General features: G+C 45.5%; 1 protein-coding gene across 3 annotated transcripts in view; it reads left to right on the top strand.

Moving 5' to 3' along the window:
• srfb (serum response factor b) overlaps positions 1–15,711 on the top strand; it is a 30,411-nt gene extending 14,700 nt beyond the window's left edge. The window contains exons 3-8 of one of the 3 annotated variants that reach the window (XM_061040618.1): positions 7,821–8,061; positions 10,035–10,199; positions 10,454–10,555; positions 11,201–11,398; positions 11,490–11,591; positions 12,988–15,711. In XM_061040618.1, coding sequence (XP_060896601.1) covers positions 7,821–8,061; positions 10,035–10,199; positions 10,454–10,555; positions 11,201–11,398; positions 11,490–11,591; positions 12,988–13,025 — 846 coding nt within the window. In that variant the 3' untranslated portion in view covers positions 13,026–15,711. The remainder of the gene's footprint in view (positions 1–7,820; positions 8,062–10,034; positions 10,200–10,453; positions 10,556–11,200; positions 11,399–11,489; positions 11,592–12,987) is intronic. The other 2 variants (XM_061040617.1, XM_061040619.1) reach the window with 2 other exon arrangements.
• The last annotated feature ends 3 nt before the right edge of the window (positions 15,712–15,714 follow it).

Raw genomic sequence — 15,714 nt, 5'->3', positions numbered from 1 at the left:
TGTCTGCCTTCAGCTATCACCACACACTAGAGGGATGGCCTGCATTGTATTTGAACCAAAGTAAAGCGTAGAGCACTTAAGAAATGTACAGAGCTGTAAAGTCGTCCATGTTTGTTACGAGTTGTTTGCTAATTGACTCCTCTCACTCCTTCTCTCGCTCTGATCTGTGTTTTTGTTTTCAAAGCCTGGCTACTTTTCAACCCTCTGGATCATTCAAATAATGGAGATTGAATCATTTTAAAACACGTGGTATCCAAAGTATCAACGTTTTGACATTCTAAACGACCTCACTCAGTTTTGGATCAGATAAACTGAAATAAACTTCTTCATTTCAGATTTGAAACACATGCAAAAATGTTTCTCCAGAAATGTGCTGATATTTAGCTGAGCTCGTCACCATCATCACCTTCTAGAAGGATCTTTAGCCGAGTGAAGCTTTGAGCAGTGTGGTGTCAGAATGTGCCGAGCATCGCAGCACAGCTTTGTGCTGATTGTTTGTTAAAGTTTGAGACTTTGAGGAGAACTGTGAGTCACGTCTTCATCATGTAATCATCTGCTGCTGAGGGGCGATTCAATCTGCTCCTGAAACCTGAGCGTGTAAAGACGTAACACAGAGAGGGAGAGAGACACAATCTTCAGAGTGAATGGTGCATCTCTGGTAAAGAACCGTTCGGCCTTCTGTTTGAAGGGCAGAGTCACATGGAGGAGCCGGAGTTTGATTCTACCGAGAGGAGAGATGAGAAGACGTAAAGTTAAAGGTGTGTGACGCTGTTCGTCTGCATGAGATCAGACTTCACACCCCGAATGGAGTACTCACAAACCAGCAGCTAAAGTCCCCCAGTTTAAAACATTAGGCCTGTGGAAAGGCATTGTGGGTAATGTAATGTCTGACACAGAGTTGAGGGATCAACTCATCACGAAGAAGAGTCCCCCCCCCCCAGCTGATCTTCTTGGCTTCTGTTGCTGCTCTTTAATATCCGATGTGCCTGCTGTGCAGATGTTTTTATGATTTTGGGGTTATTTTTGGACCGGGGTGGCGAAATCCCACAACTCATGTTTGCAGAGAAGATCTGGCTCAGGATCGAGTTCTCAGTATATCACAGCCTCCTCCTCTTCCTCTTCTTCCTCCACCTCCTCCTCTCCCTCTTCCTCCACCTCCTCCTCCTCTTCCTCCCTTACTTTGTCTCTCTCTCTCACTCTCTTGTTTGTATTCTGAAGTTTATCCGTCTCTCATTATCTCCGATCACACACTTCACTGTTTTATTTATGCGTATTAAACGGAGCAGAGCCGATCCAGACTGAGCATGCTCCCCTGACCGCTGGCGGTTTATATTCCCATGTTGTTGCTCTTCGACGTCCTCTTCGTCCCACAGCTTGTGCACTTCTTATAAATCTGAAGAAGATTCTTTTAATTCACGGCCTTGAAGGGATCGTTTAGATAGTTTAAAATCCTGTCTGCTTTGTATCTGAAGGCTGCTGTGTGAACTAGGACCTTAAAGACGTACACACTTCTCACCAGATGACCTCGACCCGCTGACAAAGTTACATAGTGCTGAAAACAGGCCAGCGAGGCGCTCTGTGGACGCCATGAGAGAGACGCCATTCTCCCTGTTGGAGGTTATTGTTCTATTAGATCGACTCTGAAACGACTGGAGGAGGAGGAGTTACAGATTGTTGCTTTAAAAACATGAAGCAGAGAGAAAGGGCTGTCTGATGGAAAACTGAAGATGTTAAAAATATAAATATATTTATAAATATATTTTTCTCTCGTCTTGTCTAAACGTTCTCCACAGCCGTTAGCTTCTGTCTCTGTTCGACTTTTATAACCTGACCTGTAAAAAACCTGCAGTGTCCCTTTAAATGTGGCGCTGTGCCTTTAAGAGATAAAAGTCTTCATGTCTTTACTCGAGTGGTTGGAGCGGAGCGGGGACTTGAAGTAGGTGACGGAGACACTGAGAGATAGTAAGAGGTTAATTCACAGATATTTGCTCTTATCTTAGACACACTGTGTTGGTGTCAGAGGGGAGAACAGCGACGTTATGTCACCCCCTCTCCCCCCCACCCCATCCCTCCTCTTTCCCCCCCTTATTTTACAGCAAGCAACTGGACAGGTCAGCCTCCATTGGCTGCACCTCCTCCTCTTGGGCTGCCTTGCCTTTTTTAGCAGTCCCAAATGGAGCTGCAAATTCCATGTTGCTGGCAGGGTGACAGGCGGGGAGATGGGAGCCAGCAAATGGGAGATTAGACGAGGTGCAGGCTCCAGTAAACTGCACAATGGGCTCTCCAAGCAGCACTGCACCGGCCTGCCAGTTGTCACCTTCAATTTGGAGTGATTAATCCCTGGTGAATAGGGCATCATTTGTGTCATTCTCCCTTTAATTACTCCCTCATTTCCTCCTCCTTTTCAAACCGCCTCCTCTGTCCGATGTCTGAGAGTGAGCCGGGCAGAGAACGCTTTTATTTTATTTGACCATATATAGAACTCTTGGGACCCAGGAAATGTAGGAAAGCAGCATCTTATAAGAGCTTTAAGGAGAAACAAAAGAACGCTCCATACTCTCGTGATGACCTCGGACAAGATGGCTGATGAGTCCACGTTAGTCCTGATCCTTCCTTAATGTTTAGAGTTTCTGCAGGAGGAGCAGAACTACCTGATATCTCTCTCCGTCTCTCTTCTTGTTAAATAAACGATTTGTATGTCATGAAGGCTGCTCTCGTTGAGGATTCATTGCTGATTTCAGACGACTCAGCGCTTCACTCGCACAACTATAAATTGTGACTTCATTCGTTTTCGTTCTGGTTCCTCATCACACTAAGTGCCCCCCCCACACACACACACACACACACACACACACACACACACACATGCAGGTCGGTCTGTAGTTAGATTAAATTTAATGCAGAGAGAGTTTTTAAAACAAGTTCTAGAAGAAAATCTAGAATCAAAACTTTTAAAATCTCCTCAATTTTATCTCAGGCTGATTCAAATCTTTAGAAATATTTTTCCAGATTGTAAAATTTAACATGCATCCTCCTTAGAGCGTGAACTAAACACACCTCTTGCATACGGTATTCTAAATAACCGGACTGATGGAACTGTAACTGTAGCTTCAGCGTGCTTTGAAAAACAAACCTGTTACATGTTTTTGTTGAGTTCTGACATCACCTCAAATATAGTAGAGAGAAAATCACTCCCATGATTCCTCGCCAGCCTCGACGTCCTCTTTTGTTACTGTTTTGATTGAGCGCCCCCTGGTGGTGGATTTTACATACTGTGCCTTTAGGCAGGGATCAGTGAGTCTACCTCTGCTGCTCTGATGGTCGACTCGATGCTGCGAATAACAACCAATCAGAACAGTTCAGATCTGCAGAGCCCAACCCAGAAAGTTCCTGCTCTTCTAGAAAGTCCTGCCCCTAAAGTAGGGACCTGTTGGGGGTTAGATAAAGTTCCCAGGACTCAGTTAGGACTTTACGTTGTAAATACAGCTTTACTGATATATCGTATTGTTTACACTGTATTTTGACCCGTCACAATAAGAGCGTGTGTTTTCTTCTTTGGTGATGTCAAAGGATCAGGAGAAATGCATCACAGAGCTGCTCCGTGTTTACTATGCAGTGCCTTGACTCTGAACTAAAAGCCAGCGCTGTTTATAGAGCCGGCGGTCGAACAGCAGACACACAGAGGTGGTCAAACAAAGCAGTGGGTCAGTGGAAGCTCGTATGTAGGTCACAGAGATAAGAGTGGGTTTGAGTCAACCCGGCAGGTTCAAACCTGGATCATCAGTCAGGGCTGAAAACTTCATGATGAGCTCTGATCCCAAACCAGTGTTCAGTTAGTGACCTGAACTCCTCGCGATGTGGATCAGACTGCGGTCATGGAAGTGTAAGGAAGCCTCACAACTTCAAATAAATAAACTGGATAAAAACTTGACTTTAAATAACTTTGTTGTCGAGGCTTTTTCCATGATGAATCTTAAAACGTCATGCCGCTTTAAGGCAGGTCAAATCAAGTGTCTGATCTGTGAGACTGAAGCATCGCCCCTTGTGGTGAGGTGAAGCTCAGAGCTCCTTTTATTGGCTGATTGATGTTCTTAAACGTTCTTGTAGAGGTCAGACGGATCTACAGAATGTGATACTGTACTGTGTTTCAAACCATCTGTGGGAAGTACATGGACTCCTGAGATTTCTGAAATACTTCAAACTGAAGCAGGACTTCACTCGCTCTCGTTCAACCTCATTAATTTGAGCGGCTCAGATTCAGATGGCGTCCGTCTCTCCACGTGTTCTCCTGCCGCCTCAGCTGGCATGGGAAGGGTTAACTCTCCCTCGGAGGGGCTCAGGTTTCCCTCCAGCTGTCTGAACCCTCAGCTGTTTCTGCTCCCGCCCCTCTCCCGTCCCCCTCCCGGTCCCCCCTTGTCACCCTCGTCCACCCTGTCCCCCGTCCTTAAACTCACACAGGTCGAACTCTGCTTCTCGTACTTCACACACACACACACACACACACACACACACACACACACACACACTCTGTGGTAGTTCTTATTTCCCGTCTGTTTGAAGAGATGTGTTATGTTTGTATGACAGGTGTTTATTTGAAGTAAAGTCGCTTCTTGCTAACACAGCTGTCGACGTCATGCTAACTTCATGTTTTTATACCAGTGAAGAGAACGAGTCTAAAAGACGAACTATACCTGCATTTAATCTGAGGCCCGGCTGATGTGGGATTTTTGGGGCCGTTAGCGATGCCGAAATTGTGGAGAGAAAAGATTCCTGTACGATATATCGGATACTGTAAATATATATCGGCCGATATCTTTTGTAGATCTGTCTCGATCTTAAGAGATCGATTGATATAGATGTACGGACACATTTATTACGTTGATGTTTTTATTAAACACAAACAACAAAAGCTTTATAATGAACAGAAAACCTTTATTGGCCGGAGTAGAAACAGCGACAGACCTCAGAGTCCAATCCCTCAACACTGTGTGTGTGTGTGTGTGTGTGTGTGTGTGTGTGTGTGTGTGTGTGTGTGTGTGTGTGTGTGTGTGTGTGTGTGTGTGTCCTCTGACTGTTTAACTAAAGGTCTGAAGGACCTTGGACTGTCACAAACTCTGAGCAGGACGGCGCTCTGAGCGGCTAACTGAGCGTCAGCTCTGTGCACGTTTGTTTCTGTGGATCAGAGCAGCTTGTATGAGACGCCACCTGCTCCGCCATCTGCAGCACGTCATCAAGTTTACTGTCACAACTTTCACTGTTTGATCATCTGACGAGATTTTAACGCATGAGATAACTCAGAAATCGTTGTGTTGAGGCGTTACAATCTGAACGTCTTTGATATTAAACACATGAAGAGGTGTGTGTGTGTGTGTGTGTGTGTGTGTGTGTGTGGGCGTGTATGTGTTGGAAGGCCTTATCAGTGCTGGATCATCCACCTCTCACCCATGTAATCAGTCACATATAAAAACCAACAAGCCCTGCTCAGAGAGGCCTGATCATCAGTTTGTAATAAGAGGGTAATAAAACTTTAATGAGCAGCTCTGATTCAGAGAGAAGAAAGTATTTTACAACAAAGAGAAGAGACGGGAAAATAACACAAGATGTGCAAATGATACACTTGCAAATTGTACCAGCATGTTTATTTCTGCTGTAAAGATGGACATTTTAACATGGAGCTCTATGGGGACTGACTCACTGCAGGAGACAGACTCTAGTGGACACTGGAGGAACTGCAGTTTTAGGAAAATTGTCATCATAAGGTCAACAACTATGAATACACCCTCGCTAGCCAGCATCAGAATAACTCAGCTTGCACATTGCCTCTGCTATGGTTTAAAGTTTGTCAGCCTTCGGGGGGCCCCCTGCTGGCCTGGGACCCCAGGCAGTTGTCTGTTGACTATCAGCGAGTATGCTGTAGTGTTATCTTACCTTACGTCGTGTAGTCTGAATTTAAATCTCCCTGTCATCCGGCCTGGTAGTCAGTATGCTGTGAAAGTCTTTATAATAAATGATTATATGCAGTGTATAAATTATATGTCTAAACATGAGCACATGTATCCGTCTCCTGTAAATAAACGTGGATCGTTTTAAATTTAATCATGATCTATGACCTCCAGATGTGTGCAAAGTAAGCTGTGTGCTATCAGCTACATCTATAGAAGCTGTCAGTCATCATGTCGTCTGTATTCTTGATAAACGTTGATTCTGATGATCAGGATGTTCAACTGCTTGTGAACCCTGGTGGACTTGCAGCTTCCATTCACGTGTGATGGTTTTATCCTCTTGAATGCCACACATCCATCGATCCTGCATGTGATCACACCTCATATTTACATCAACCACTGTTCTCTCTCTCTTTACGTGTTGGATCAAAAACCCTCCAGGAACACTTTCACTCTGCATTTACCAACTCTAACATGCCGTGTAATGTGCAGGCTCACTCCTGATGCACCATCACAGATCATTAGCATCATGTGCTAAGTGTTGGTGTAAGTGGGTGAAACAGGCACGGTGGGTTTGGATGTTCTTTATGACGCCCACCCTGCTCTCATCCTGCAGCCCACTCAGCCTCACATCCTGCTCTGGGCTCAATGAGCGCTCGTGTTAGTGTGTGTTTGAAGCTGCGTCTCACCTCCTCTGATCTTATGTTTATGTTAACATCTCATCACTGTGTTCTCTGCACGGACGTCAGGTCGCTTATGATCATGATGTTGTCATGAAGACTCGACCAAAGACAGCAGACGTGATCGTACTGAGCTGTGGTTTGATTTAAATATCAGGACAAACATGAATCACATGTTCACAAAGACCAAACCAACCAAACTTTCTCTTCAAATGTTCTAGTGTTTCTGCTTAAAAATCACCAAGGAGCAGTATGTAACTCTGACACCTAGTGTTTAAAATGGGTACTGCAGTCTAAATTCTTAACATTGTAGAGAGCTGTGGAGCTTATTAGAAACATGCAGAGGCTTTTTAGGTCGCGTACAATCACTTCTATCTGAACCACTTCTCTTACCCGCTTCCATCACTGCAACACCTGTTGGTTTGACCTGATAACTGCTCTCATATCTGGCAAACCGAGGGGCGTCCAAAACGGCCATGTGGGGGTGTCTTAAAACCTGGTCCAAACAAATCCAGAGCATTCAGGAGCAGAATCTAAAGTTAGAAGGAGGACATACTGGCTGCTGCATTGTTGTCAGAGAAGCCAGCGCTTCAACATAGCATGTCTGATCATATATAAATACGATTATATCGATTATAAATACATTTGGCTTTCCATCAATGACTCCATTATTTGTTGCAGCTCTTACTGCTGGATGATTGTACGATAATGTTTCTTTACACTCAGTTCCTGTTCAGGATGAAGAATTGTTTCTGGATTAATCTCTCCCTGCAGCTCTAAGTAGACATATGGCTGTAATTATCGGGGTCTCAGACCTTTTGTAATGTTGTTTTTCCCGAGTCATTAAAAGTGACCTCTGGTTTCTGTCAGGCGTCCATTGATCCCTGAAAACATGAAACATGCTCCTGCTGATTCTCGGTTCTGCTGCTCGAGGAGGAAAAGCCTCATTAATGGTGTTTTTCTGTTTTCAGTCGTCCACACATGAAACTGTTTGATGTTGCTTTTTTTTATTTACTTTATTTTGAGTTAAAGATGACATCATCAGTGATGTCATCAGGGTTACCTTGGATTTTCCTCGTAGGTTCAAAGACACTAAGACGCCTCAGTAACAAAATGTAGACGCTGGAGTTAGATAATGAAAGACTGTAACAAAACACACTCTGAACACACTCTCTCTCTCTCTCTCTCTCTCGCTCAGGACACACTGAAGCCCACCTTCACGGTAGCCAGCCTACCCGGCACCACCAGTGCCGCCCAGTCCACCGTGCCCACCACCTCCACCACCATGCAGGTGAGCAGCGGACCCTCGTTTCCCATCACCAACTACCTGGCGCCCGCCTCGGGCAGCAGCAACATCAGCGCCAACGGTACCGTCCTCAAGACCACCGGGGGCTCTGCGGGGGTCATGCAGCTGCCCGGCGGCTTCACCTTCATGCCCGGTGAGTGAGAGAGACACCCCCCCCCCCATTTCTGATCTTAATTACTTCCTCTCTGCTTTGTTTGTCGTCCTGCAGAATCTAAATGAACCTTCTTCTCGAGGCCTTTATGTTGCGTTCTTATCACGCCGCCGTCTGCGTATTGTCTGATTACAATTTGAATGACCTGCGCTGTCATCTCGGGGGAGGGGGGGGTTGTGCCTCTTTTATGTTATATGTTTACATCACACAGCAGCTCTTCAGTCAACAACACTCAGCACCCTTAGGTTTAATAACGCCCTTGTATCCAGGGAGTCGGTGGCGTTGGCGCCCGGGCATCCTTTGATTGTCTCTCGGGGACGGGAATAATTAGTGGCGACGGACACAATAGGTCTGGCGATGGCGGCTGATGAACACGCTCTGTAATTAGTCATGAATATTCAATGAGGATCGCTGGCTATAACGTCAGAGATCTGGTCCTGAACTAGACGTGACCCTCTTTAAGTTCCATTCAGACCTTTATTGTCCCTGGGGGGGTCGTCTTGATAAACGCTCTTGAAAGGCCTCCTTGTGTTCTTGGGTTCTGACAGTCATGTGGGAGGTGAGGTGTTTCCGTTTGTTTGTCGTCTGCAGTCGGAAACAGCTGAAAGGACGGCAAACGACGTCCACCAAAAGGTCGTCCCTGTTGTTCTGAGTGACAGCTGAAAGACGCCACAACGTGTCTGTGTCCGTCCTTTCTCTCTCTTCTACAAGCTTCTCCCTCGCTCTCTCCCTCCCTTCTCCCTCCTCTTCACCACCTGTCTGGCACATAGCAGCAGTGCCAGGTGGAACAACACACCCTCCCACACTGAAAGCTCCTCAGCTGACAGCTTGATGGGGCCGGCCCTCCCTGCTGCAGCAACTGTCTGAACAACATATGATACCACCAAGGGAGAGAGAGAGGGGGAGAGAGAGAGAGGGGGAGAGAGAGGGAGAGAGAGGGGGAGAGAAAGAGAGGGAGAGAGAGCGAGAGAGAGAGCGAGAGGGAGAGATGCTCTGATACAGAGAGAGATAGAGACAAAATAAACAGAAAATTGAAACGTTTGAAGAGAACATGACACAGCTTCTGATATTTTTCACAGCTCTTAAAAACGATTTCTGAACGCGTGATGTCAAAATGAGATGTCAGATGTCAAAATGCTGTCGAGGAATTAGATCATCACCTTTGCTGCTCCTCTTAGCGGCCATGTTTGTTCATCAGTACTCGGTGTGTTTAAGATTTAATAAAAGCTTTGGACTTTATCATCCCTCCTCTGTCTTAGTTTGTGAACAGAGAGAACCTGCTGACAGAAGCACACGAAGAACAGTCGAACAAATATCTCCAATAAATGTTTAACAGAAATGAAGAGGTGAAAATCATCGTGACGTGATCACAAACATTGATTCCTCTTAAAGCATTAAACTTTGACTTACAGTCGAACACCAAGACAACGAACCCGTCTGAGTTTATATCTTCTGTGTGCACACGCAGCGAGCTGAACACGCTCTGCTGCGGTTTGTTTCAAAGCGTCTCATCAGAGATGAAAAACATTTTGATTAATGATCGTCATGATGCCAGAATGATAATCTCTGCACACGGTCTAGATAACACAGATATGACGGCAGAGTCACGATTTGGAAGCCGACTAAGTTTTGTACGTTTGTAATAAATTGTTGCATGTTATATTTTGTATGACCACTTTTATTTTGGTGAACTTGCACCAAATGGATGTCGGTAATCAGGGATAGAGAACGTGGGGAATGACATGCGGGAAAGAAGCCACAAGTGGGACTTGAACCCAGGCCGATCACCTTGAGGACAGTCCTCTGTACATGGGGCGTGCGAAATAACTGCTAGTCACCATCCGATACCAAGCGTTTGAAAACGATTCAAACTTTTATTTGGACGTTCGAGAGGAGGTTTTACTTCTGCATTCAGTTTTAACCCCCCCACCCTGTGTATGTATGTGCCCCTGCAGCAGGCACTCCTCTCCCCCCCGGCACCCCCACCATTCCTCTGAGCCAGCTGCAGCAGCACTCCCTGACCCTCCAGGGGCAGCACGGTGCGACACTGGCAGCCGCCCAGCAGCCTCAGCACGGACAGCAGGCCGTGTTCCGCTTCCCCGCTGCTGTCTCCCTCACAGGTGACCCGCTCTGCACGCTGCAGCACCTCTCTGCACTCCACACCATCATCAGATGCTAATGCTGCTAATGCTACTTCTCTGCTGTGACTAATAACATGCACCTGATGCTGGGAGTTCTCCTGCACGACTTCTTCTTCTACCTCTCATGATAGTACTCCCATCACTCCCACTGTGACTGCTGCTCTCCCACTGTGAGGGTTTCATGACTCACTGTAGTGGCTGTTTGCTCTGTGTGTGTGTTTGTGTGTCTGCAGGTCCGGGGGTTCCCCAGCAGCTCCAGGCCATCCAGGTCCATCCCAACACCTCCAACAGCGACAGCAGCCCTGAAATGTCCCACACCTCCACAAACTCCACCAGTACGTCAAACCTGTCTGTTGTTCTGTCTGCTTCAGCTCTGATTTAAGGTTTTTAGACGTCCCTGAACAAGCGGAGCGGGAGAGGTGTGGAGGGTTAGCAAAGCTCAGTAATGTGGTCGTGGCTAATTAATTATCAGGAGCAGAAGCTGTATGACAAACAGTGAGTGAGCTAACAGTCCAGGTATGTTTCTCACAGACTCAGTTAGCTGCTAATTTTGTTGCTAACATGTAAATAAAGTTTTCGTACCAGGCTGTAAACATGTTTATTTCTGCTGTAAAGTTGGACATTTTAACATGGGGCTCTATGGGGACTGACTCACTGCAGGAGACAGACTCTAGTGGACACTGGAGGAACTGCACTTTCATTTTTCAGCCCTGGAGGTTTCCTCTTGAGCTGCATGTAAACCTGGTTCTATTCTGTTTTCCACTTTGTCTCTGACAACATTTGTAAATTATTTAAAGAAAACATACTTTTTGTAAACATGAGTTGAGTCCTGTAATGTCTGAGTCATTGCTCTACACTCTGCATCAGTAGGAGTGACTGGTTAAATATAGATGGAGGTGTAGCACCACCTGCTGGCCATCATGTGTACACACTTCTGCCCTCAGTTTGACTCGTGCTTTCTCTCCTCCTCCTCCTCGCAGCCACAGTCAGTCTCCCAGCAACCATCGTCACCTCCTCAGTGCCCACGTCTGTGGCGGGTCACATGATGTACCCGAGCCCCCATACCTTGATGTACGCCTCCACGCCGGGGCTGGCTGACGGCGGGCTGGCCGTCCTCAACGCCTTCTCACAGGGAACCTCAGCCATGCAGGTGTCCCACGCACAGGGCCAGGACACAGGTGAGACTCTGAACAGCACACAGTTCTCTGCATTTGTGATTAAACATGAATATATATCCAATAAACAATGGGAAATGTTTGTTTTTCTCAGGCGGTGTCCCTCAGGTGTTCCTCACAGCACCCCCCGGCACAGTGCAGATCCCCGTCTCAGCGGTGCAGCTTCACCCAGTACGGCAAGATCTGCATTTTACAAGTGAAACTCTCAAATTCTCTCTGCAACCAGCATGTCACCTGACTGCACTCATGCATCCTAACAGAGCACCTGCACAGCGCGGCAGCAGGGTCTCACCTGTGAATGTGGATGATCAGCTGGCTGCTTGTTTTACACCAAGACAAACACACACACGCAGAGTTTAACAACACCGTGCACTGATTTCAACTCTGGAATGTGTTTTTGTATTTCATGAAGTGTGACGCTGCTTCCTCTTCAGATGGATCAGAAACCTTTAATGTGATGAAAGTTTAAAAATTTATGTTTACGTTATAATGACGTACAACCGTCTAACAAACAATGAATAAAACAGTATACTCCATTGATAAGGTGTAATTAGGGCCGGCAGCGTTAACGAGTCGATCGGGATTCGATAAATGTCTGAAATTAAAGCAGAACTTTTAATCACATGTTTTTAACACCTTCAGCGACAGTGAATCCCCCGCAGCGTCTTCCTGCAGCCGTAGTTATAAAGGGGAAAACGACACCTCTGCTCCTTTAAGTGAGAGCTCAGTCGACGAGTCAAAAATAGAGTCCACCTTGTTACATCACTTTTTGTTTTTATAATTGACTCTGTCGTAAGTTCCTTTTTCTGTGTGCAGTAAATGTCGTCACTTTCCATCGAGCACAAGTTCCTTATTTTATCTTAAATTAAACAGTTCTGCTTTACTTCCTGTTTCCATTGGAACTGAAATTGATGGGTTAAAACTAAAAGAAACTGACCAACCTTCTAGTAATATTTAGAGACAAATTTCAAAATAAAATGTCATATTGTAAAGGTCACATATTCTCCTCCTCTTCAACCAAGTCTCAGAGCTCCTCAAAACGTGTGTGAAGTTTCTTGTTCTAAATCCACTCTGATCCTGTATTTGATCATGTCTATAAACCCCTCTATTTCAGCCCTGCTCAGAACAGACTGTTTCTGTGTCTGTACCTTTAAATATGTAAATGAGCTGTGTCTGACCACGCCCCTCTCTGGAAGAACTTGGGTGTCTCTTCCTTTCTCGCTCCATGTCCTATTGTTTACAGTGAGAAGGCAGACTCAGAGGGCAGAACAAACACGTAGCTGTGGGAGTGTCACCCACCTGGGGGAGGGGCTACTGCCCTTTGTGATGTCATGAAGGGAAAATCTCCAAACGGCCTGTTTGAGAAAAAGTGGAGCAGGCAAAAGACGGAGAGGATGGACTTTTCTCATCATTGGGGGGTTTGTAGACAGACTAGAGACACATGTTAGAGTTAGAGGAACATGGGGAAGTGGATTTTAAATAAGTGACCTTTAAAGACTAAATGTCTTTTTTTAATCTGCTGCGTGTTGAGTGATGTGGCGTCATGTGATTGGCTGTCTCTCAGAGCCTGACGTAGCTGTGTTGTGTTGCAGATGGTGATTGGTCAGCAGTCGAGCGGCAGCAGCAGTAACCTGACGGAGCTGCAGGTGGTGAACCTAGACGCTGCGCAGAACTCCAAGAGCGACTGACGGACGGCGGGCGCTGTTTAGTGTTACACCGACACACACACACACACAGATCTCTATTTATTGATGCCTTCCTTCAGTTTCACTTCACGCTCCGAATGTGACGTTAAAAACATATTTACACACAATCAAAGGGCGTGCGTGTGCGTGACCCTTACTCAGTACGTTTTGATATATAAATATAAATATATATATATTCGAAAAATGCATAGGAGAAATATCACTACATCCATCACCGGGACGTTTCCTGTGCCGTTAGATGGTGTTATTTTTTTGGTGTGTGTGTGATTTTTAAAAACGTGTATTTACATGTACACACACATGCGCTCACACACACGGCGAGGTGCCACAGCTTCACACCAGCCAAAGAGACATGTGTGTCTGAATGTTCCAGTGTGAGCAACCTGTGCACGAGCGCTCTGTGTGTGTTTGTGTGTGTGTGTGTGGGGCGGGGTTTGTAAATGGGCGGGGGAACTCTTATTGGTTTAAAAAAAGAGACGTTTGGAAATGTACATATTTTTTTTAAAAATTGCTAACTTGTATTTTCAGCCTGGTTGAGTTTGTGCGACGGCATGTAGTTGTTTTCTACGTCGTGGTTTTGTATGTTCATGACGATGATTTACAGAGGAGGGGTTATGAATTAAACGCCGTCTGACGCTGACGTGCTGTCCTGATGTTTTCACACGTGGAGAAAGAACGCTGGAGGTTTTTCTACTTTTTCTTTCTGTTTGTTTGAGACTTTTGTTTTTCAGAGTGTCCTCTAAAGACGCCAAGTCACAAAATGTAAAACATGACATTTAAATTTGTTTCTGCAGCGGGAACGTCACAATGACTCACTGTCAGAAGAGTTCTGATCTGAAGATTTGAAACGATGACGAGATGATTTATTTCAGATGTTGGGTTTTAAAAAATACCTGAAAATTCTGTGTTTGATTAAAAGTCCTGGAAGCCTGGTGTACGCTGTACGATTGTTTAAAGTCATAGTGGAACGTCAGCTCACTCTGTACGACGGAATCGTTTACGACGCTCGACCCAAGGTCACGATTTATGAGCTCACACTGAACGACCTGAGAGCTCACGCTGTACGAGTTAGATCAGGACGGACCGTTCACATATCTCAACAGAAAACTCCAACAGACTTGATTTCATTTGTTCATGTTCACGGCTCAGCTGGGCTACACACACACACACAGGTAAAGACGTTCTCTCTCTCTCTGATGATAGGCGATGTCCTGGAGTCGGTGAATCGGCTCTTGTTGTTGCTCACTGATATTTTCAAAATTTCAAATTTTCATTCAAACAGTGATTGGTCGTCGTGTGTTAGTGTGCACTGCACGCCGGGACGATTGGGCTGAATTCTGCTCGACTTCCAAACGACTCATAAGGAGTCTTAATCGACCTGAAATGGTTCAGAGTACGTCAGGCTTAATGCGAGGGAAAGGCATTGGTGGCAGGAAAGAAGGAGAGAAGGAAGATTATTATTTTTATTAACAAGTCAAACTGTAACGGGAAAATCTAAATAAGACAACTTTTTATATTTTGCAGAATGTGAAAAATAAACTGAAAAGTAACAGATTTTCCCTCCTGATTAATTTCTGTTCTAAAGTTCAACATGTAAAAAACATCTAATAATTAGATTCACTTCCTGGTTTCCTCCTCATGCCTGGCACCAATCCTCGTCTTTATGAAAAATAAAGAATATCAAACTGTGAACCACTGAAAATGACTTCACTGTCAAGTCCTCGTGTCGCCTGCAACTTCTCACAATAACGTGACAGTAAAGTCATTTTCAGCGTGCCACGGTTTGTTTATCTTTTCATTGTGTGTTCCTGCGACCGAGTGTCGGTTGTCCGTGCAGTGTTCCCTGCTGGTCGTTCATATTTAAGCTGTTAACTTATTTCTAAAGACGCTCGTCTGCAGGGCAGTGAATCTGTGAGTGCCAAACTATCACCTGACCCTCTACTTCTTTTAGAACAAGGTGACCGACTGTAAACCTGTCGCTCTGATCTGCACAACTTGAATCATGTGAATCAGCTGCTGACTTGAGTCAGACTGAGGTTTAATGGCCCTCCACTCAAACACCTGAGTGTGTGTTTGTGTGGAGGAGCAGCTCAGTGTTCATCAGCTGTAATACGACAACATTGAGTACTTCTCTCATGATTTATCAGGTGCTTTAAAATGTTCTGATTGTTGTGTGAGCGGTGAGCTGACTGCAGTTTGAACCTCAGCATCATCATCATCACGCAGACGGACCGAGAGCCTTCTCCTGCACCACAGTGCCTCTTCTCCATGTTCACTGCAAGACAAGGGAAACATTCACATCACCTGATCCTCAGAGCGCAGAGACGGCAGAGTGTGACGGGCCTCGAGTCCAAAGACAATTTGACAGAATGAAACACACACACACAGTGCTGCTCGGTGTCTGTGATGTCTGCTCGTCCTGCACGGGGAGATCGACCAGCTGCAGGCGTTCAGGACCCCGGTGGTGTTATCTGCGGCTTTTTAAGGGGACACTGAACAGTTTGTGCTTTTCACCTTGTCGTTGAAAAAAAAAAAAACTGTTTATTTTGTGTATTTTTGTTTTTGTTGTACAGACATTTTGTAATAAAAAAAGAGAAAAGAATGAGCACACCT

This window comes from Labrus mixtus, chromosome 6 (genome assembly GCF_963584025.1).
Source record: "Labrus mixtus chromosome 6, fLabMix1.1, whole genome shotgun sequence".
Classification (NCBI taxonomy): Eukaryota; Metazoa; Chordata; class Actinopteri; order Labriformes; family Labridae; genus Labrus; species Labrus mixtus.
Note: the sequence above shows the minus strand (reverse complement) of the source record. Positions and strands in the feature narration are given on the sequence as shown.